Consider the following 22,983-nt stretch of genomic DNA (forward strand, 5'->3'; position numbering starts at 1 on the left):
TTCTCAAAGAGGCTACATCTGCATGAAAGAAGCCCTGTTGTAATTAAAAGTGCGATTTCAGATCTGTGGAGTAGCCAGTGCAGGCTCTACTTTCACCTTGGTTTAAGAGTGGTTTGTTTAGAGACCTCTCACAAGCTGTGAGGATGAGATACCAGCATGCTTAGCAGCTACCATGTTAGAGGAGAGCATAAAAACTATATCTGAACAGAAGCTTTCAAAAAGAGTTTGGTTAGTGATTTGTCCTGTTAATGACAGGAGAGAATCGTGACTTTGCTGCCTCTTCAGCACTACACACGTACCACAAAGGAAGGAGTGACTCAGAAGACACGTAGACCAAAAATAGATGTATACAGAAGTCCTTGCCTGACCACAAACGCATTTCAGGCTGTGATTCTGTCTTCCCGGTAGTGCACTCAGCAGAGTAACTCTGATTCTAACTGAACCCAACAACTCTTCTTGCCAAGAGGAAGGAGCAAGATCAATGTTATTCTTCCTGCCCTGTTCAGTGATGACAAAGGTTTTGTGCCAAGAGAGTACCCACACTTAAGTATGTTGGTCATAGTGAGTCATCCTGAAGCCACTAGCACTAGACACACTGATGTATCCTGGTTTTCCTTGAGCAGACATTGGGCTAGATTTTGCTTGTGTTTTTATTGATTTACACTGGTGTAAGCATACAAGCAGCTTGGAAAAAAGGTCTCTTTACATTGAACCAACACCAGTTAAATATAGAAGTAATACAGAATAAGCATATAGAACAGAGAAAAAGTAATTTCTTCTGAGATGCTACATCCTTTCTTCACTACCCTAATATTGGAATAATTACAGGCTTCACCAAATTTTTATTTAGATTTTGAACACTATGCAGTAAACCCTGGCAGCATTAAAATTCCAGATTCAATAGAAATAAAACAGAATAAAGCTTAGCAGACAGGCACTCAGTATGCAATAATAAGATTTTCAGGCAAGTCTTTTAGCTAGGACCACCTGATCAGAGTATTTTCCAGAGCCACATTAGTTGGCTTAGCATCCAGTCAAGTTTCAGGGAACTAAAATTTCTGAAGCAGCAGTGGAAGAAGCATCTGTGACAGACACAGTCCCATATTGCATCTTCTCCCCACACCCTCTGTGCCATGGCAGCAAGCTCAGCCCTGAACCTCTGCTCCAGGGAGCAGCAGTTCCCTGGGAGCTGCTGTTTCCACTCAGCCATATGGGCATGGGGCACAAAGAGCCACCTCCTCCCTCACACTCCTCTACTCCTTCCAGGGGTTGGGGTCTGACCACAAGATAACCACTCTGTCAATCAACAGTAATGTGCTCTCATTCAGACTGTTAGAAAAAGGCATTGCTCCTTAATCATTATCTTACCTTCTCGCTGTCCTCAGCACTCTGGGCTGGACTAGGCAGATGCTAGTATTCATGTGAAAAGAGACTGTAGTGAAATCATGAAGTCCATCCTTCCTTAAGGGAAGGAGAAAATACAGGGAGAGCAAAGCAATCCTCCCTCTGCATCACCTCAAGCCTCCAGGCAGGCTCCAGGCACAGTTTTCTTCTACCTTCAGAGACGTGGTTGCTGCATTATCTTCCTCAGAGGCCCTCCAAGAAAAGCCTGGCTCTGCTCTTCCCCTTAAGACCAGGTCAGGGGCCCAGGACAACCAAAACTATCTCCATACCTCACCATCAGGGCTTCTGTCTGAACCTCTCCAGTCACCCCACCCCTATCACAAGAACACCAACAACTTCCCCTCCCAGTTCCTCAGCTCTAACACCACAAGGATGATAACACAACCTGTCCTGCCCTGCCCCACCCCACCCCACCCTCACATACAGGGAGTGGAGGCAGACACTCAAATAAGCACAAGGCAAAGAGAGAGGGAAAACTCTGTCCAGCCCTCTACAAGAACAGCCCAGCCTGAGACAAAGAACAGTTCACACTTGAACTAAAAGTTGGGATTTGCAGTAGATAAAGCTGGAGATGATCCAGATCCTGGCTCACCTCAGGGCTCACGTCAGGGCTTCTGACATGAGAAGGGTAATAGTGAACCCAGTTCCTCCCCAAAGGAGCTCCCTCGGTTTAGTTGCATTGGCAGTGCAGCTGGGGCTGGCCCATAGCACAGGGCAGCTGTGGGATGCTACGGAAGCAGCAATGGTTGCAGCTGGCAGCCCCTCTGTGGTTTTGGTAGAAGCCCGTTTGTTACAGCAGTGGTTGCTCTTCCCAATTCCTGGTTCACAGGCTTGGGTATTTGCTGTAGGGCAAGACCAAATACTGCATATCTGGAGATGCTCAAAAGCATGTCAGTCAGTCCTACTGTTCTGTATATCTAAAAAAGGCCAGACAGATAGACGGAAGCACTTCCTTGGCTGGCTTAGACATGGTCCCCGAGTTAGCAACCCAGTTCCTAATGCTCTCAGCTCCCCTTTCCTTAGGACTAAAATAAACACCCCCAGTTGCTGTGTACCTTCCTTAGAATGGGAGAATTTAGGTAAGACCAAATCTGAAAACTTTCCTGTAGAGAATGGCACAATCCTGTAAGTGTACTGGTGTCTGGTTTTCATGGCCTTTTAAAGAATGGAGAAGATGAAGGGAGAGGGTGTCTATGTTGTATTCAACTTCATATCATGGCCCAGGGATGCACCCTCTTTTCCTCTGAGAAATAATTTGGCAGTAGGTTGACCAGAAGAGCCAGAGCCTCTCCTCCTGCCTGCACGTCTCTGCACTCAGCACGTGGCACAGCTTGGGCAGGGCACAGAAGCCACTAAGCCACAAAAGAGCATCTTAATAACCCTGGCTCCTAAAAGGCTGCAGGAGGGGGAGCTGCCTTTGCTCAGGACTACTGTTTCAAAGGAATATGAAGCAGAAGGATTTATACAGCTCACACACAGAGCTGTCAAACACAGGATAGCGGCTGGACTGGACCTCTGACCTGATCCCAGGAGGCAATCCCTTTATGCTTGAGCCCACGGTCTAGCTTACATTAGGAACAGCAGTGGCTCCTGTGGGTGAATGGCTTATTTCAGGCTTCTGGAAATAAATAGAGGCACCACAAGGGAAATAAAAGTCTTCAAAGCAAAATTACTGGCCTGCTGTGCTTTTCCTTAGCAAGCTGTCTTTTGGCTGCGCTGACCACTGGAATGTGTGTTGCCTGGCACTTCCACAGCAGATTTTTGGTGGTGTTTGATACATTCTCCTCTCTCAAGCCTAGCTATGTCTTCATGTCAGACTACATTTTAATGCACAACATAATGTATGGTGATGATTAGCAGCTCTCCTAATGTTCCAACCTGGCAACTCCACAGTCTCAGCAACACAGGTCTATCTGCAGTGCCCATAAACTGTGTTGGTGTGAAGCCGTATTTTCTTTCCTTTTTTTTTTTCTTTAACAGTGAAGCATTACCTGGTGAAATGCCCCCAGAACAGGTAAGAGATTACTCTTCTCTTTACTATAACCCAAGGCACCAGTTCTGGTTTTGTTTTGCTATGTATGCTGAAGATGAATAATGTTTTCCAAAATGCCTACAGGAGGATAAAGAGTCCTGGGTCAATGACTCATGAATGTACTTGCAAGCCAACATCTGCTGTGCATGATAAGGGAGAGCTACCTGGACTATCTAGCTGTAGGTCCTGAAGGTGCTTCAGTGACAAGCCTCTCCCTATGTGGCTTTCTAGGGTTTCCCATTGCCTCACCAGATGGTAATGACTTATACCATCCATGTACATAAAGCAAACTACAGCGTTACCAGTGATTCCCGCACCCAGGAACAGGAAGTGGGGCTCAAAAGCAGATTTTCTAGGCCCATAGTCTATTCCCAACTGAAGACTCCAAGTGATGAGAAAAATTATGATCTTCTTGAGATAAAAATTGTGCTGGAACTGCAGTAAAAAAAAGATGACAGAAGTATTTTACAAACAAAAAAGATTAAAGAGGGATGCCTCAATACAACACAGAAGAACAGCTGTTTCCCAGTTTTCAGTGATATAAAACATGTGTTTCGAGCCTTGTGGATTAAATTCAGTATCACTTGGTACCGCAGATACTATTTCTCATAGTATCTTTTTAGATACTATGAGATTCAATGCCAAGTATAGCATACCCTAGATCCCCAAATAGTGTAATTTTTAGTGCATTCTCATGGGATTATTGCTGTGTTCAGTCTAACCGACACTCGGATGTAAGTGAAGTCACAACAAAGCAACAGGCCAGTACAAACGGAAACTTTCATGTTATTCATGGAGAGATCTTTGTTCTGTGACCCTGACCAGCCATTGCACCACACCAAAAATTTACAGAGACAGCTCAGCAGTTTTTATTTTTCCCTGGATGTTTTCTCTTCCCCCTTCTTTATTAGCTGCTGGGACAAAGTTGGAATTACAAAAACAAAAAAAAAAAAAAAGAGGGGGAGGAAATCAAAGTAGATTGGTAGAGAACACAAGAAGAGGAGAAAAATGATGCCTGATTGAAAAGATGACTGAAAAAGTGGAGCATGGCAGTCAGATAAAAAGACTCAGACTACAGAATCTGCCTCTCTGGGAATACATGATGTGGTAGTGATACTACTGCAAACACTAAACTTAGGAGTCTGAATAGCACGGGGAAAACAAGCCAACAGGATTTCTTCACTCTAAAATGGAGTCTCTGGAAGTGGAAGTAATGCATGACGCTATATGGACAAAACTAAGGTTCCATGTATTTCAGCGTGGCAAGATAACGCTAATGAAAGCCCTGATCGCACAAGTGCATGTCTGAAGGGCATTGACTTCAGGACTTTAAAATTAAACAGCTGTGAAAGCATTACCAGTATCATAATTTTTGTTATGTTTTGTACTTGGTAACATTTATTTTCCACCCTTTGCTCAAAATACAAACCATTAATTCATTTGAGCTCACTTCTCTTTACCTGCGCAGTCCTCGTGTTGGAACTTAATTCAACACATTTAGACCCAAACCCTAAGTATCCATTAGGCCAAACTGTTGGACTAATTTGCATGAGATTTCTGCCTGTCAACATGACTATGCCATGCAAAACTCAACCTTGATTAGAGAGGCTCAGCACCGACTCCCTTAGTGATATTTCAAACTCACAGCAGAATCTAGTTTCAAAATTACATTAATAGTCTGGTGTCTAAGAAATGTCTGTACTCCCACTGCTGTAATACCTAAGCATCTTAAAATATTTCATGTCTCGGCATCATAATGGTGTTTTTACTTAATTGGAATCTGAAGCACACAGGGCTAAGTGATTTGCCTCAGGTCTCACAAATTGGCCTTGGTAGAAAAGAAAATTAAATCCAGATTGCCTGAGTAGAACAAAGCAAATGTTTGGGTTTTGGTTTACTACTTGACCAATAACAAATTAAGGAAAAACATGAGTTAACCAAAACCCATTTCTTTCCCACATTTTAAAAATAAATACCCAAATAAAAAGTACACTTATTTTGGGTTTTCCAAACCACCTAATTCTATTTTATGAGGTTTTATTTTCTTTAAATATCCTCTGTCTTATTATCTTCCTTGTTATTAACTCATTTTGTCAGTTTTCAGATCCAGAAACCCCCAGGAGGTGCAGCTTTGAAAACAGGAATTATCTTTTTCTATCTTTTATTTATTTGTTTTGGCAGACCTCACCAGTCATTCAGTGACTGCTCTTCTGGAGACAAATAATTTCAGATGAAAAAAGTATTCACCTGAGAAAGCTGTTTGTCTCACCTCTTGGTTTCATAGTGCCAATCTAAAGGCATAGGAGCAAATTCTGCCAGGCTGAACCAGAAGCAAGTACCCAGTCCTCCCCTGGCACCTTCTCACACATCTCCCATTTGGAAAATATCAAAGCAGCTCCCAGTTCACTCGGGTGAATTTTTTGTCATCTCCCTGCAGTCAAGATGGAACAGCTGACCTATACAACCACAGGAAAAGTCCCATATCCTTGACTCTTATTAGAGTAGTAAAGCCCAAAATTGCAGTAGTTTGGCAGTTCTTGGGACAGTATGTCCCAGAGATATCAGCTGGGACCTCCAGGGAAACTGCTGTCCTGGTGCCATGATTGTTAGACACCTTTCACATTTTTTTTTCCCTGAACTACTGTCTTTTCCTTGGTCTCTAAAAACTCATTAGATCCTTCAAGAAACGCACAATGTGACACTGTTAAAATAGAAGTGAGGAGGCTGGAGGAGGAGCTGGAGATAAAAAACTAACTTTCCTTTTAGACATAGAACCAGACAAGCTCACAAAGAGGCAGTGTTTCGGAGCCAAGGAGTCTTTTCTGAACCTCCTTGTTTGGTTTGAGGAGCTCAGTTCTAAGACAGCAAGTACAGTTATTGTATCTCCCGGAATTAGTTAACCCTGTATGGCCTTGGCGTTTAAAAGAAAAGCCTAAGCTACAAACACATTTCTCTGGAGCTTCACTTTTTATTATTTATTATTCTGCAAAGCAGAAATAATAACTAATGCAGTGAATTGACACTAAGTCTTCTCATATATTGTACTTAAAATAGCTGTATCAGCAGAATGATAGTATCTTTAAGCTATACATCTGCCTTAATGACCTTGGATTGTTAAAAAAACATTACACTATCATTCTTTTCCCCTTTTTGGTATTTGTTCTTTGTAGTTTGCTGTGTTTGGGCAGTGGAGCTAGGCAGGACAGTTTCACTTCCTTCTGGTTTTAAACGATTTCATGTTTTGATTTTAATATAGAAACAAATGGTTGTTGTGGGATAGGTTCACCATAGTGCAGGCAGACTTGGAAATTATTTTAATACAACCCTCAGTTTATATAATTGATGTGATTTATTTATAAATCATGAAAATATTTTACCTTTTAAACACTTCAAAAAAAAGTTTGGCAGCAGACCTGTGTTTTGGACTGAGTACACGGAACAGAACTCAGGAAAATCAGCAAGCCAGAGGCTTTTTGTAATTTGCACAAGTGTACATCCAGAGTGATTTTACCAATGGTAGTGACATTCATTTGGATTTACAGTTGTGTAAAATGATAATGTCTGTTATTTTGTTATTCTTGTGTGGGCAATAGCAGAGATGTCTTAACTTTCATTAAGACTTTGGCCCAGTTTGAATATTTTATTCTATTAATATAAAGAGAATATTTCATTATGCAAAAGACCCTGGAAATAAACAAGAGCTTGGGACAAACAATTTAAAATTCAGCGAATTCAGTGTTGTCAGTGTTACGACTACGGAGACTCTGGCTGGATCCCATCCTGTGGTGTAACTCACCAGCACAGAACAGAAAGGTCCTCACAACCATACTGCGTTAATTTTTCCCAGGGCAAGCCCATGGTCAGATGCATCCACGCAACAACTGGCTACCAAGTCACCTCCACCCCCGTAGCCATCATAACTAACTGCCATACACTCTTCCCCCACCCCAGCTGTAAGTTAAGATTTCTTTCATTACCAGTTAAGCCCATACAATTGTATTTCATGCTAGTTGCAGGCAAGGAACACCTGCACAGGCAGTTACCACTGCTCAGCTGATACATGGTGGTAATTGCTGCAACCTGGCCACGTTGCAAAGCCCTGAATATTCAAAGCAGGACATACTACCTCAGACTTTGGGAGGTGCTGAGGGTAAAAACCTCAGACTTAGAGGATGTTAAACTGTAACAGTCCAAACACAGAAGCTTTCTTGGACAGGAGTCTGCAATATACCTTGTACTCTTCCCTCATACCTACCAGTGCTTTTTCAGCACAGATGTCCTGGAGAATGCCTGAGTTTAGAGATCGGGGCATAGTTTCTCCATTTTAGATGCACTGAACACACCAGCCTCTTTCAAAAAGCTAGCTTTTCCAGCAGTGGGTTCGTGAGCTGTCCGAAGGTATAGTGCATGCTCTCCTGGCCTGCCTCAGCCAGCCTCAGCCCAGAAACCACATTGAAGATTTTGCTTTGCTGTACGCTTTCTGTGTGAGCTTACACCAGTCACCTAACTCGTCTGTGCCTCTGGCCCTCGAGAGCAGACAGGTACAAGCTCATCCTGGGTGCAGCAGTGGCGTCACACATGATTTAAGGACTAGGTGCTGTGAAACGAGTCTCATTTAGACCTGACACTGCGCATTTTCTGTGTTGGCATGAGTCAGACTCCTGAGTCTCTCAGCCAGGCTGTATGGTTGAAAAGATGCAAGACTTGGAGCATTTCCAACCCCTTTAAGAGATTTTTTAGTATATCCCCAGGTCAAAATCCAAGTTTTTGAGCAGGGACTCTCACAAGTGGAAGGTGACGTGTTTGCATGAACTCACTGGGACAAACTGTCTTTCCCTCTATTGCCTTCACTTTTCCCTCACCTGTGGGTCTCTGCTTTGCAGCTCAGGGGAGACAGTTACCAGCGTGACAAGCATGTCACCTCTGCAGCCCAAGAAGGTAAAGAAAAAGAAAGAGAAAGAGAAAGTGGAGCAGCCACCAGCCATCCCAGCAAAAGGTATGAAAACAGAGATGCAGAGGTGTTTCAGTTCCCGAGCACAACCATGGAGAGACAGCAGAGCACGGGATGTCAGGGCTCCTGCACGCTGCCATTGACTCTGCCTGTGGGGCCGCCTGGGCTTGCTGCCATCAGAGGGGAGAAAAATGTCCTGTGCTTGCTGTTGGGACCAGGGCTCTCACCTCCCTGCGGCTTTAGCTATTGAAAACTAGTCACTGAGGCCAGGAAAGAAGTCTCAGCTCACGCTTATCAGAGAAGAGAGAGGAATCTCTGGAGCAATATTCACCCTGCTCAAAGAGAAAACTAGAGTTAGGCAAGATGAAATTTCATTTCAGGGATAGACTGGGGGAAGCAGCACATTGCACTCTTGAAATTGCAGGTGCATTTGAGAAGTCAAGCAAGCTGAGTAGATAAAGATCAACCTCTTGTGGAATCTCACTTTCAAAAAGGATTTGTGACTGCCTCCCGAGTCAATCACACAAACTCTTGGGTGTCCTTTCTGACCACTGCTGCCAGTGCCGAGCCACTGGGAGAGAGGAGGGAAGGGACTTGAAGGTTTACTGTGCATTAGGTCACAAGTGATCAGATGTCACGAGGTATATTTGCTCTGGCTTCTGCACACGAATAGCATATTTTGCACATCAGGTTCTTCAGTGTTATGAATTTTTCTAATTCATAAGCCCTATGTTTCATTGTAAAATACAGTTAAACTCTGGTATAAGTACATGTATTTGCTCCTAATCTGCAATTAATCTGTAATTTATAAATTGCTAACGCATATACTAAAAATGACAATGAATTATGATAGTATGAAATGATCCCTTAATTTTTATTTCCATAGCTCCAATAGCCAATAATTTTCCTAAGCCCAAGCTCTTGAAACCTCAAAGAAAATTGATCCTGGTAAGTAATTTTCTATAACATTATTTTCTCCATATTCTCTCTCAATACAGTCGTTGTAATGTTGCCAGAACTCTAGGTTCAGAAACTATAAATTGGCTTAAAAATCAGGCAAGTACTTTTTTTCTAAGCAATACTTTTTCAAGTGATGAATTGTCATAGCTCTTTTCATTTTGAGCATTAGGTTACACTGGATTATGCTTTCCAGCTTTCTAGCAGTCATGGCGTTTACAAATTGAGCCTGTTCTCAAATGAAACCTGCTGTTGATTCTCACATGCTTCTGGCAGCTGATGCTTTGGAAAAAATACCAGTTACTGACAGAATCACAACCACAGTAGTCACACTGCTTTTGAGAGTTTTCGAGTCAGAAATGGGGGACCTATTTCTGCCCTACAGTGACGTAAGTCAGGAATAACGAAGTTGCAGGAATGCCATGTATGTATATAGCTCATATTAAGGAAAAGAAAAACTCCTATGGCAGTTTCTGTTGCATATGAGTTTCTGTATGGAAAAAACCTGCAGATATTCACCAGACAAATCAAATAGATGGAGAGATGTTTCTCTGCTTTAGTAACAAAGCAATACCTGGACAAGACATCCAGGGGTAATAGAGACAGAGCATTATACCAGCTATTTTCAGCTGCCTGTATAAAGAGGCTAGTCTGGTAGGCTCCCTATATAGTCAGTAGAAAGAGAGATGAGTTAAAGTAGGAGCCTGATGCTCCTTCTAATTCAGACTAGATGCTCTGAATTGCCTTTTGGGGATCCTTTCTCCCTTCTCTGGTGATAGAGAGCGCCCACAATGACTAACTCCCTAACTTAGGTGAAGGTGGGTGCCTAAGGTTAGGCCCTGTGAATAACCTGAATATCTCTGTGATGACTTCACTTTCAGATGAGGGTTAGAATTGGGAACCTTCCCACCAATTGTCAGTAAATAACCTCTGCCCTTTTAAGCATGATCAGGGTACCTGAGCATAGTGCCAGGTGACTTCAGAATATCTCAGCTAAAATCTTAGGCAATACTGCTGCTTGGATATGGAGCTCACCTCTCCTCTGTGGGGACTGAACCTTGGCCAGGCTCTGCTCATACAGGTCAGGTTTCAATAAAGGAAGAGGTGGAGTTTTGAAAGTTCATGAAAAATACTTTATATTCATGTAGGTAATTGTGTCAGGCCAAAGGTATGCTGAAAGGGCAAAGACACAGATAAGAGTACTTGGCATCATGGGATGACAGCCACCCTTTGCCACACACACTGTATTAATCACTGTGCCCAGGCTGCATCAGAAATCAGTTACTCTTCAGCCCTCCGAGGAAAAGCTCCCATCAGTTAAAGCACTCAGGCTCTTCCTGCAGGTCAATAAAGCACTTCAACACATGTCGAACTTGAGGTAAATCTCTTTCCAGATGCTTTTTCTTTCTGGAATAAATCCAAGGATGTGGGCCACAAATAGCTGTTTGCTCTTCCCTTCCTGCTATGCAACCCCAGTCAAGGTTCAAATTATTTGGAGTTGAGCAGGAATAAAGCCTTTTCAAACAATGAAATCAGCTCTGTCTTCCCTAGCGTGACTGAGAATCTGCACACTGTGTGCAGCCAGCAGACTCAGCTTTAATGCCTTGCTGTCGGACTCGAGTCTGGCTCTGCTCTTTCCCCTTTTATATTTCACCTCAGAGTGCATGTGGAGAGACATCACAGCCTGCAGAAAACAATCTATGGATGTGATTTAGTTTTAAGTCAAAAAGTAATCCAACAAATATTATCCAAAGGGTTTTCAAGATCCAAACTCACCTAGCAATGCTTCAAAGGGCAAAGGAAACTAAACCCAAGTCAGTGTGTAAGGTGCATTCAGAAGCTTGTCAGGACACTCCGCGGAGCTGTTGCCCATTTCTGTTCCTTTTGTCTCCCTTAATCAACTGTGTTGTAAAACCTCTATATTTTAGTATTCTCAGAAAAAAGAAAAAAAATCTTTTTTTTTCTGCTTTTAAATGATTTTTCATTGAGGAAATCAGACTAATTGAAGTAAAAGAAGTTTCAACACAGATACAAAATAGTAATAATCAGAGAGAAAAAGATATATCAAATTCATCTTAATGAAACATTTTATTGATCTTCAGCAAACTTGCCTCTCCGTTTTTTTAATTCTCAAAAATTTCTTAGATTTTAAGTTTTCAGTCTGCTTTAGGACAAAAAAAATATTATCGTCATCCTGGCAAATCTCTGCAGGATAAAAGAATTTTTTCTTTCTAACTGTAATTATTGCACAGCTGGTGTCTGCACTGAGTTTTTTTTCACTGATGGCACATAGTTACTAGGTAATCGTCACTGCAAAGACAGACTCGAATTGCTGCATTTCTGGACTTCTCCTGCAGCTTTCTTGTGCAACAAAGGAACCAAGGAAGGTACCACACTGGGGCACCAGGAGAATATTCTAGAAAACCTAAGCAAACAAGCTAGAGTATAAGGGAACATTACAAAATAATTTCAGTGTTTTGGGAAATTTTTTGTAATAGCTTAAATACCAGCAAAATTATTTCCAGAGGACATGTGCTTCTGGTTTCTTAAAAGATGTTTATAATAAGCTAGAGAATTTCTTTCGTTGTTAACGTGCTAGAGTGGGTTTCAGTATAATTTTACAAGAATACAATAACCTGGATAAAATATAGAGCTAATCTCAATGAAAATTAAAAAAAAAAAAAAGAGAAAAGAAAAGAGAAAGCCTAATATCGTGTTCAATTGCACAGCCTTGAGTAAAGCCTTTCAAAAACTCTGCTTAAGTCATATTACTTTTGCTTTAGCCAGAATAACAATTCTATGCTCCCCTTGTTGCAAGAATATTCCCCATCAGTGTCATTCTCTATTAGCATCAATGAGAAATGTGTACAGATCAAAGGAAATAGAGATGCTGAAATGCAAAAAGGGATGGTTTTTATAGCATGCAAGAAGCACAGATAGTCATTAGGAAGAAGAAAATTCCAGGGGCCCACAAATTCTGCTCTCTAAGGGCTGTTCTGCTATAGCCTTAAGTACTTAGCCCTTTGAGTTGGTACAAATAAATCTTACACTTCCTCAACCAAATTTTCTGGTAAGCTTTTCATCACCTCCTAGGGATTAGTTATCATAGCCCAAGAGTGTCAGTTACAGAACATCATCTAAATGAAAAGGTTTCAATGTCTCTTCATTGAAAGTTTGCACCACCAAGCTTAGGAGCTCCTGTGTGATTCACTGGAGCCAATGGAAAGGATGTGACTTCAGGCTAGATGGAATCCTGCAATCTTATGCAAATTTGTTGTTGACATCATCATTTTCACGCTAAATTTTAAGGGGAGGAATACCTGCACAGGTAAGACAGAATCTTCCTGAATCTGCTGCTGATTTGTGTGGCCTCTGCTCAGTCATATAATTGTTCCACTTTGAAATCAGTTAAGTATATCCTGTGTTACAAATGATCACCTTGGACTTACTTCTTCAAACACATTGTGCATATAAGGCACACAGTACATAAGAGTTGACTTCTGCTGTTCCTACACTGACCACCCTCTTGCATAACCTCTTTACTGGAGTGTATCTGGCTTCTCTGGTTCCCCACCACAGAATACCCACTGGTCCTGTGTGATTTCTGAAGCAGACTGCTTTCTGTGACCATAGCTGAGCTATGTAAGAGAAGCATCCTTCTACCTACAGCTCATACAGCATAGACAGCACTGTTTATCCTAGCATAGATTGGATCACTGTTGGCCCAGCACCATGTGATCTCTGGTATTTTCTCTTGATGATGATGGTGTAAAAGCTACTTGAGAAACAGCAAGGGCTTATGCCTATCTAAGACTGAGGGAGATTTCTGGAAGTAATTTTGTTAACTTTCAGTGAAAGCATAATCTTTTGCACTCATTCTGCCTGCCTGCCTTTTTCAGGCACCACTTACATATTTTATACTGAGATTTGCAAAACCAGCTTAGAGATCTGGATTCCCAGTTTTTATAGATGTAACGGAAATGAGAAGCTCAGGTTCTTTTTGCAGGTTTGAAAATCCCATCCTTATTTATCATTATAGGCTAAGTTCTGACAATGTGCTGAGTGCCAGCCAGTGCAGGTCAGGACAGTCCTCTCACTCTGTAACACATCTGAAAGTCTGGAATTCATAAACATTCATTCAAAGGACAGCTTCCCTTCTCCTGCCACGTCTACAAGGCAGAAAGGTATAGTTTTGAGCAGGAACTTGACATGGGTTTGACACCTGTGGAACTGAGAAGGCTGTGACTTGTTCTCATTATCTGCATGTACTCAGCAAAATTAAGCCTTAAGCATTGCATGTTTAGCTCAGTGTTCTACGTTGGTGTATACTCCTGAATAAAGCAATGAAGACAGGAGCTCCTAAAGTTGCCCAGAAACTTAAGTTTCCGTCACCGGAAAAATCTTTTTGACTTTTAGGTTTCAGGAGTGCATTTCCCATTGTAGAGCAAACCAACCAGATACAGTGTATATCAGAACCAGTGATCTTGTAGTCCTTTTGAGAGATGGGTCTAGATGTAAGGGCAAATTATCTGCAGTCTGATTACCACTTCAGAGAGCTGTGAAATGTAAAAAGCTGCTTTTGGTTTTTGCTTACTGGGGAATTTGTGCATTCTAAGCTGTACTCCAGCCCGCTGTCCTGCAACTCACAGCAACCTGGGCGCAAATTTACCCATTGCGACACTGTACTTGATGGATGGAGTTGATTTTTTTTTCTGTCTGCTTTTTCATCTTACAATTAAGCACTACATCTTTAAAATCAGTCTGATACCATATGCATCAATCTAGCTAGGAAAGGTAGGCTAGTCAGTTTTTTGCACAACTAGTAGAATTCCTCATTAGTCTTAACCCATTGGCCCTTTCCTTGAGAAAGAAAAAGAAAGTGAAATACATCTGTTTAGTAATTTGTGGATTCTAGATCTGGGAACAATCAGGTCTTCTTTTCTCCTGGATGGCTTTAAATTAAAAGCTATGCCACCCTCTGTTAGAAGAGCTGTTTCCTCCACAATATGTAACAATGTGTGATGATTTAAGTTCCCAATATCACAAGGCATTGTTGATCTCCACAGAATTCAATTAACATTGTATGTATGATATACAAAGAAGTGGTGAACATTTTTTTCCTTGACTTCCTGTGATTCTTCAATATTTCCATCCAGTCTACATAATTTCTCTCTCTGTGCGATAAACTGCTGACTTTTGCCTGCTTTCACATTCAGATCACACATTGCTATCTTTACCCCCAAGAAGGAATGGTTTATATAAATACATAAAATCACTTACTGGAATTGTGCCAAGATTTGTGTATTAACAAAATCCCACAGCAGATGATTTTTGTGTGATGACACATTTGGTGTAATAAAAGTGTCACCAGAAAACTGAAAACCTTTAATTACTTCCTTGGGCCTTTTTGAAGGATAAGAAGTCATCAGCCTGATTTTTCAGCAATGTTGGTTTTGTTTAGAATCTAGGAATAATTCTGCAACTGTAAAAAGCACAAAGCATTAGTAAAGGTGAGGATGCGTTTCCCCAAAAGCTGTTAAAACAGACTGGACAAACCTCTGTAAAATATATTTACTTCTGTTAATGACGAAAGATGGACCAGTTCATCCCTTATAGTCACTATATGCCCTACGTTTGTGGGACTCTGTTTCTTTAAAATAAAATCAAGCAATAGGACTTAGTAAATCATCTTTGTTCCTGACTTTTGAATCCCACAGAAGTTATGATAACAAAGTAAAATTTAGATGCAATGCTGAAAGAAGCTTCACAAATTGTCATATACATTGTTCCCAGTGATTAATTCTCTTCTAGGGAGCAAAAAATAGGCATCTTAGTGGAAAGAAATTGTCCTTCTTAACTGATAGGGCCACTAAAAGCCTTACTTCCTTCTGCCCGTATTTTCCAGTGCCATATTTCTCAGCTTTGGCACTAAGACGACAATGGCTCCCTTGATATTTCAGTGCTCTTACTAGCCAGCAGTTGCATTTCTAGGAGATAACTCATCTTGCAGATCTAGCTTCAGTTTTTCATTAAGGCCTGCAAAAGTAATTTTTTAAGTCCCTCTCTTCCAGGAGAATCTCTGGCTTTATGCTTGCAGTCAAGACACTGACATTGGTAAACACACAAAGCTCTAAAGAGAAAAAAGAAAAATCTCTGACTCTTGAGTTAAGTTGCTACCTTGAGGAGGGAGCCATCCCACTGAAGTTCATAAGGTTTGAGCATAAGTGTATCTATGGCCCTGAGGAGCACTATTGATTTCAGGACAAGAAAGACCACACATTCTAGAGAGTGGTTTTCCAGTGTGTATTAAAAATTAGGAATGTCAAAAGGTAATCCTTTTCTGTCTGAAGCTACAGTGAGTTTTCTCACTATTAACTTTGCAAAATCCTGCCTAACCCCACTGCTAGCACATGCTGTCTCTCCCTGTCCTGGTGGCCCAGAAATAGGAGTTGCACCCTGTCCACCAAACATGCTGAATCTTCACTTCACCTCCGTAGGTAACCCTCCAGTGATGGCCAAGCTGGCAGCCACACTCCATTTCCTCCCACAGCTAAAAAAAAAAAAGGAAAAAAAAAAAGCTGCTTATGAAAAGGAGATATGCTGAGAAGATGATGAGCTAAGCCCCTTTTCTCTTATGTTGCACACAGTATGCAGTTTCCTCCCATCTGGGCATTCATGCAGAGAGAAGCAACAATCTGTCCCTGTGGCCAAAGCCCATCCAGTTGGCCTGGAGAGTGCTGTCTAGACACTTTCTGACTGAGTCAGCTCAGGCAGTGACACAGGATGCTACTGAGCTATGCCATCTGGACAGTATCCGCATTTTTCTGGTGGAACTCTTTACAGAGTGTGAATACAAAACAGGATGTTTCTTGGATATGAAAGGGAAAAGGCCAAAGATCTGAGTTTGGCCTTTGCAAGACGAAGAGAGAGAAAAAATGGTAGTTCCAGCATGTGCTTGCTAAGAAAGATCTACTTCATAGTGCTGGGGCAGGGCTGCTTGCTTTGTGCTGTGGAGTAACCTGGAGAAAAGTGCAATTCCTAGAGACTGGATCAAACAAACCTCATGACCATCTCTTGACTCTGCACCTTTCCATTTGCATTTCCCACAGGATGCCCCTGGCACTGCAGTGTGCACCCAACAGCACAGCATGGCTGGTCCACAGGTGGCAATTTGCCATGTACTGGCACTCAGACCAGCAAACATATGTGTAATTACCAAGGTTTTATCCTCACTGACCTAATCCATTCATCCACAAGCACAGGGCATGCCAGTGAGGGTGGGGTTTCATTTTCAAGTATTGCTCCAGGAAATCCAAGTTACTAAAAATGTTGTAAAGCTCTGCCTGGAATTTGGGACATATGTTTGCTAAATCCAGAACACTCAGAGATGAAAATTCAATTTGGACTACAAATATATTTTTCTGGCCCTGGTCTCATGTAAAAGTCATTCTGTATCATATCACAAACAAAACCTCCATCCCATGTGTTCCTATAGACACTGAATTACAAGGCAAATGTCTGCAGCAGTAGTCACTAAAATGTTTTAAGAGTGAAGTGAATGGGGAAGTAAGCCTTTTTCTGCTTATTTTTGATAGTAAATTAGAATAAGGGTTGGTTTTGTTTTGTTTGTTTGGTTTTTTTAATTAGAAATTCACATTCATTTTGTTACCTTCTTCATAACTGGTGTGGTCATGGAACAGTGAGATTGCAGCAACTCTTAAGTTCAAGTTGGCATCAGTTGCTTTTCCAGACAAGTTAAATTTATGAGGTTATTATTTGCTTGTTTTCTTCATACTGAATTACAAATTTGAATAAAAGTGGAATTAGTTAAAACTTCAAGAACTTTCAGTCTGACAGTACTCACAGTATACATCCTTGAGGCTGCCAAGAAACAAATCAGCTAAGCCTAGGAAGACCAAAATTGACATTCCTGCTAATTATGACAAAAATCAGAGTAATTTTCATTAAAAACCCAACCCTTCTAGGTCATTTCTAACACATTTATATACTGGATAAACCTAATTAAACCAAAGCTATGTATACATATACTTTAGTTTCTTTTGAATATTCACATGCAGATTGTTTCTTAAGAAAAATGTTCCTATAAGTGAACTCTTCTGAATAGTTGCCTATGGGAAGCCCTATGACTGGAATAAACTAGAATTAAACTGGAAGAAATCTGGAAGAGGAATGCTTTTGCATTTGCCAGAAGATACACTGGAAAATGATGACTCTTCCTAATTTATCTTTCTGCAAGTATGTGATCCCAAGATGAGAAAACAGACATGCAAAATAAAGACTGTATCTAGAAATGTTTGAAATATTCGAAGAAATCATTTAAATGTCATTTTAGAATAACAATGTAGTTTTTCAGGAAACAATGTTGTAGCCACAGAAATCCCAATGACCTCCTAAGTGAAGAGCCAGGACGGAAAGAGAGAGGTGCATGGCCAGTCATTCATTGTCTCTTCCTCTTCTGCCCTAGTGTCAGTCCCACCTATAACATCCGTTATTAAAGTCATGCTGTTGTTCCAAAAAGGAGGTGGTGGCAGGATTCCAGGTTTACACTGCCAAAACACTATCCAATCCAAATGAGAGATGAAATCGCAGAATTAGTTTTCTTTCCCTGCCTGTTAAAAAAAAATTGATTTTGGACAAACAAACCAGCAAGATTAAATTAAACATATGGTTGATAAATGAAGTACAGAAGAGCGTATGGAAAAAAAACCCTGGCTACCATAGGTACTTTAAAGGAGTGTTGGCTTCCATGCACTGTTGTTACGCATCCTTTGCTGAAAACTGTATACCCTTCACAATTTTGAACCTCCTGTGTGTTTCCTCATATTTTCAATCAAATTATTACATACTAGAAATATGCATAAGGGAAATTATTCTACACATTTTATGGTGTGCTGTTGCTTGTAGCAGTAATTGAAGTACCTTTTCCACTTATGAAAGTACTAATTTTATTTGGTTTTATTGCTTTTCTAGATGCAATTATTTATTTAGTGTGTTTTGGCTTTATTAAATTATGTTTACTATAGGAACATCATAAAAATGTATGAAAGCAACACATCAGCCACTACTGCCCAATGACCTGTTTTGGGGAATCTAGTGTTATTTTTCATATCCAAACATAATAGAATAAAGTAAGAATAAAGAGATAATCTACACTGGAAAACAATGCAATTTTGAGATAATATAATAAAACACCTGGACAATATGATTTGATAAATCTTAGTTCTAAAATTTACATGAGCTGGGCATCAGGTTGGCTATTTTAGGACATGCGGCATTTTCTAAATGGAAACATAACATGAAATACAATTAAACAGCAAAGGGGAAAGCATATACAGATTTAGCTTGCCCTGAGCAACTGAGTTTGGCAGAACAATGGAAATATTTGTACTTCAAATGATGCACTGAGTCAGTCTTAGGAAATTCAGAGTTTTACTCTGGCAGTGACCAAAAGCTTGTTCGTAAAGTTTTGCCAGATTCCTCTTTAGGTGGCTTTTTACACACAGTGTATCATTCTGCTTTTAGGGTCTGAGATGACACCCACTGAAGTTGGCAGCAAAACTCTCAATACCTTCAAACAGAGACTAGATGTGCTATCATACACTGAGAATAAAATTTTCAACATTTGCTGGTGTTATTGTGATGTCTAGTCTGAACTTAACTCCTGTATTTAGCCTCTGTACTACCTACTGAATAGATGGGCACATATAGTTTTGAAATCTCAAAGAGAATCTTTAACATACCAAAAAAAGGCAAAACCAACTTAAATGCCTAGAAACTGAGGCTAATACTCTTAGCCTCGAAAGAAGAGGAGAATATAAAAATTAATTATCAGAGCAATTGACCAAGAGTTTTTTCTAACTCATTAAGCCAAAGCGAGGAGAGGACAGATGTCTTTCTAAACACTGGCTTAGTTCAGTTCCAATAGATGAACAAAGAAAAGAAATGTCTGATTTTATTTCTGTTACATACATGTTCAGACTGGCATCCACAGGAAGTCCTTTTACATCATTATACCAGAGAATTCAACAACTGCAGGAAATCTTCTGTGTGGTCAACAGCGGGGCATTTGATAGTGAATAAGGACCAGAAGCTGAGATCAAACAAGACTACCCATGCAAGAGGAGGAGGGAGGGAGGGAAGACCACGTGAATAATCAAATGCAAAGATTACAGTCCTGCAGTTAACCCTGCAAATGGCCTTTACTCACATGTACAGATCAACTGACTTCAGTGACACCACTTCCTGCAGCTGCACAAAGTATTTCAGGATCAGATCTGCAGAGAAGAAATAAGATTTAATTAATGCTGGAAAAGTGTAAACTGATCTGCCCAGAGGGAAACAATCTGAAATGTAGAGCGTGAGCAACTGTCAAGGCAAAATAAGAGGATTCTGGAGCAGTGCAAATGACAGGAAGCAGGGGAGCACAGGGACTGATTTTGAGGATATTGGATGTTTATCTTTTTAGCCAGAAGACGATATAGTAATTATTGAAACACATTTCAAGGAAACAGGAATCATTTATGTTAAATCAGAAAGAAATAAATAGCAGTAAATAAAACATAAAGGAAACTCTTGACATTGAGAAATATTGTCAGTTTCTTCATTTTAACATTTAAGTACTGTATGGAAAAATCTTGGTTTATGAACCCTGAGTCAGTTTTCGGTTGTCAGCTGGCAAAGCCTTTCTTGGTCTCAGAGGTGCAACCTTTTCTATAATGCCTAGTCTTGTGACTGCAGTAACTTACACGGCTGAAATGTTTTTCATTTGTTTTGTTTTAATTGTCCAATTTAGGCTTAAACTTGAGGACATCAGTTACATTCAGGCAGAACACAGTACTCAAGAAGATCAGAGAACAAATTCCCCAGTTGTTCCCTTGACACAGAGCCTTAGTACTCACCCTTTTCCTGGAAGCACAGACTTCAGTCTTCTACAGATGAACTGAAATCCTTTTCAAGTACTAGGACCCCATACACAATTTCACAGCAACTCTTTTGTTTGTTGCCACATTTGCTGAGGTGAATTTGATATGAACAACCCACTGCCAACTGACGAGCCAACACACACAAAAGAACACAAGCCTCCTCTAAGCCACCACTCTGAGCCTGGATGAAGTCCCCAATAGCAGCAGGCAGATCTTCTGCAGCCCATGTGAAATTTGTTCAATAGATTTTCTTGATAATATCTCTCTTAGCTAAGTTTTATAGTTTTAAGTCTAAAACTCAGCCAATGTAATACATCAGACAGCTTTGGTGCTATGGCCTTTGCTCTAAATTCTGAACGCATCTATAGCATGGCAAAAGCGGTGACAACTCATTGGAATGACTAACTCAATTTTATCCCTTTTGCTGCCTTCTGCATATTCTTAATGTGTTTTTTGGTTCTGTGAAGAAACATAATGAGGGGTACTGTGAGTGGCTGTGATTAGAGATGTAACTGGTCCAAGGTTTACAGCTGGGAAGCAAATCTGGCATATATGTTTCAGTTGTGAAATTTGCAATAACCAAAATTAAATTGGGAAAATTAGGATTAAAGAGGCCAAAAGTTTTGCTAGCACCCATTTTTCAAATTCGCAATATCTGAATTGTCAAATTAGAACATTCAGTGTTTGAGAAACAAGGATAAATTGGAAATTAAGCTGAAAATCCTACTATTTCCTGTTTGTTTTTTAAAGGTTATTTTTATTTCATCTTCCATGAACTAAACTGATTAACAGCAGAGTAGAATTAGCCTGTGTGAGGGCAGAAATATAGCCCAATCTATAGAATATTTAAGGTGTCTTTTACATTCAGTAGTAATGACACTGTAACTGTAATTTGTTGGTTCTGTTTCCTAGCCGAAAATCGCAGAGGAGAACTTAACATACGCTGAACTTGAACTTATGAAGCCGATTCAGGAAGCCAAAGGCATTCCCAGTACGACAGTCTATGCACAGATACTCTTTGAGGAGAACAAGCTGTAATAGTTCATGCCTATATAAGTGTCCTTTGTCTGTGTTCTATTTAATTCTTGATGTGCTGTTTATTTATAAAAAATCATACGAATGTCCTTATTTTTTTATTTCCATTCATGCACTTCTATTTTTCTATGAGACTTTTAAACAAAATGTAGTTGAAAGTAATCATAGAAAAAGCATCTGGTCTACAAGTGACATCCCAGAGACACCCTTCGTAGTGTTCAGCCCATCTGTTTTAAATGGACTGAAGTTCCAGCTGGGACAGTTTCAATACTAAACACTATTCCTTCTTTGACGCTAATGTGACAAGTCCAGCTTCAAACATCAACATTTTAGTAAGCCTCAGAAGGACTAGTGGCAGGATGCATGCACATCAGCCTGTTCCCAAAGACAAAGACTACTGACCAGGAGATTTGTCAATTAAATGCTGTTTTTCTCATCAGAAAAATATTAATTCAGTAAAGCTGAGACTTTTTTCTACAGCAAAGGAAAAGCTAAAATTACCTTTTCTGCTTTTTCCCCTCTCCAGGAATAGTTTTAAAAAGGTTTGGTTCTGTATTTTCAGACTCCCTTTCTAAAAGACATTGATTTAAAAACTTATCTTACTTTTAGTAGAATTCTTCTTTAGCACTTGGGATAAAACATTTCAAAATAATCCAAAGGAAACGTTTGCAGTTAAACCCCAATGATTTGAGGAAGAACATTTATTGCTTGGGAATGTTTTCTAGGGTTAGATAATTTTAAAATTCTAACTGGGAGTAGGAAAAACTTGATAGTGAGTAAAAGACTTCAACAGAACCAGGACACTGCTTTTGGCCTTGATCTAGATTGGTGCTCCCTAACCTGTAAAAATTTTCTCCTGTGGCCTACATTACTGAGCTGCTGATGTAGAGGAAAAATTCACGCAGCTTCTTTAGTATGGAGCAGACTCCATAATGTCCTGCCCACTTACTTTGGAGTTATTTCTTTGGAAAGACCAGGGCTTGGGAGATTGGGAACTGAGCCTACTGTGGGAGAACAAAATACTCTTCCTCCTTCTTCACCTATTGATAGCTGAGAAGGGATTCCTCCTTTTCCTTTGATACCTATTCATGGAAAATGGGCTATTCTGTGGCATCCTGGGCATTTCAGTCATGAAGGATAGCTAGACTGGTGTTTTCAATCTCGTGAATCTCCGATGCCCAAATTCCACCAAAGGTCTGGGAGAGTTGGGTACCCAGAATCTTTCAGCCCTTGGGAATCTTTAACCCTTGAGTAACCACAGAGTTAATGGAGACATAAAAGTATGGGCTCTTTAGCTCGCTATCAGGCCCTGGAGCTCTGATACTTAGCATATGCCGGGTCCTCTCTAGTTTTGGGAGGGAGCCCCTGGACAAGCCACTCATTTCAGCAGTATTTAGTGTAGATTTTGGAGTAGCACTTGCAGGCCTTGGGTTTTGAAATCCTAACCAAGGTGATCCATGTTGCTTCCTCCTTTATAGGTCAGGCCTTTTTAGTGAGACAGCAACTTCTCACCAGGGCTCAGAGCGCAGCTGGGAACCATTGCAGGAATACTCATGCCCTTATTCCTGTTACTGCATGGGAGTGCAGGAGAAGGGCAGGCATGACAACGCAGGGATGGGGATACATGACAAAGGGAGAGAGCACATCACTGCCTTTTGGAG

The 22,983-nt window shown here is 40.6% G+C and overlaps 1 protein-coding gene across 1 annotated transcript in view; it reads left to right on the forward strand.

Moving 5' to 3' along the window:
* VSTM4 (V-set and transmembrane domain containing 4) overlaps nucleotides 1–21,325 on the forward strand; it is a 38,274-nt gene extending 16,949 nt beyond the window's left edge. The window contains exons 5-8 of the mRNA XM_086616869.1: nucleotides 3,385–3,418; nucleotides 8,320–8,432; nucleotides 9,274–9,335; nucleotides 21,200–21,325. Of these exons, the coding sequence (XP_086472995.1) occupies nucleotides 3,385–3,418; nucleotides 8,320–8,432; nucleotides 9,274–9,335; nucleotides 21,200–21,325 (335 nt within the window). The remainder of the gene's footprint in view (nucleotides 1–3,384; nucleotides 3,419–8,319; nucleotides 8,433–9,273; nucleotides 9,336–21,199) is intronic.
* Nucleotides 21,326–22,983: the final 1,658 nt, after the last annotated feature.

This window comes from Tauraco erythrolophus, chromosome 9 (assembly GCF_009769465.1).
Source record: "Tauraco erythrolophus isolate bTauEry1 chromosome 9, bTauEry1.pri, whole genome shotgun sequence".
NCBI lineage: Eukaryota > Metazoa > Chordata > Aves > Musophagiformes > Musophagidae > Tauraco > Tauraco erythrolophus.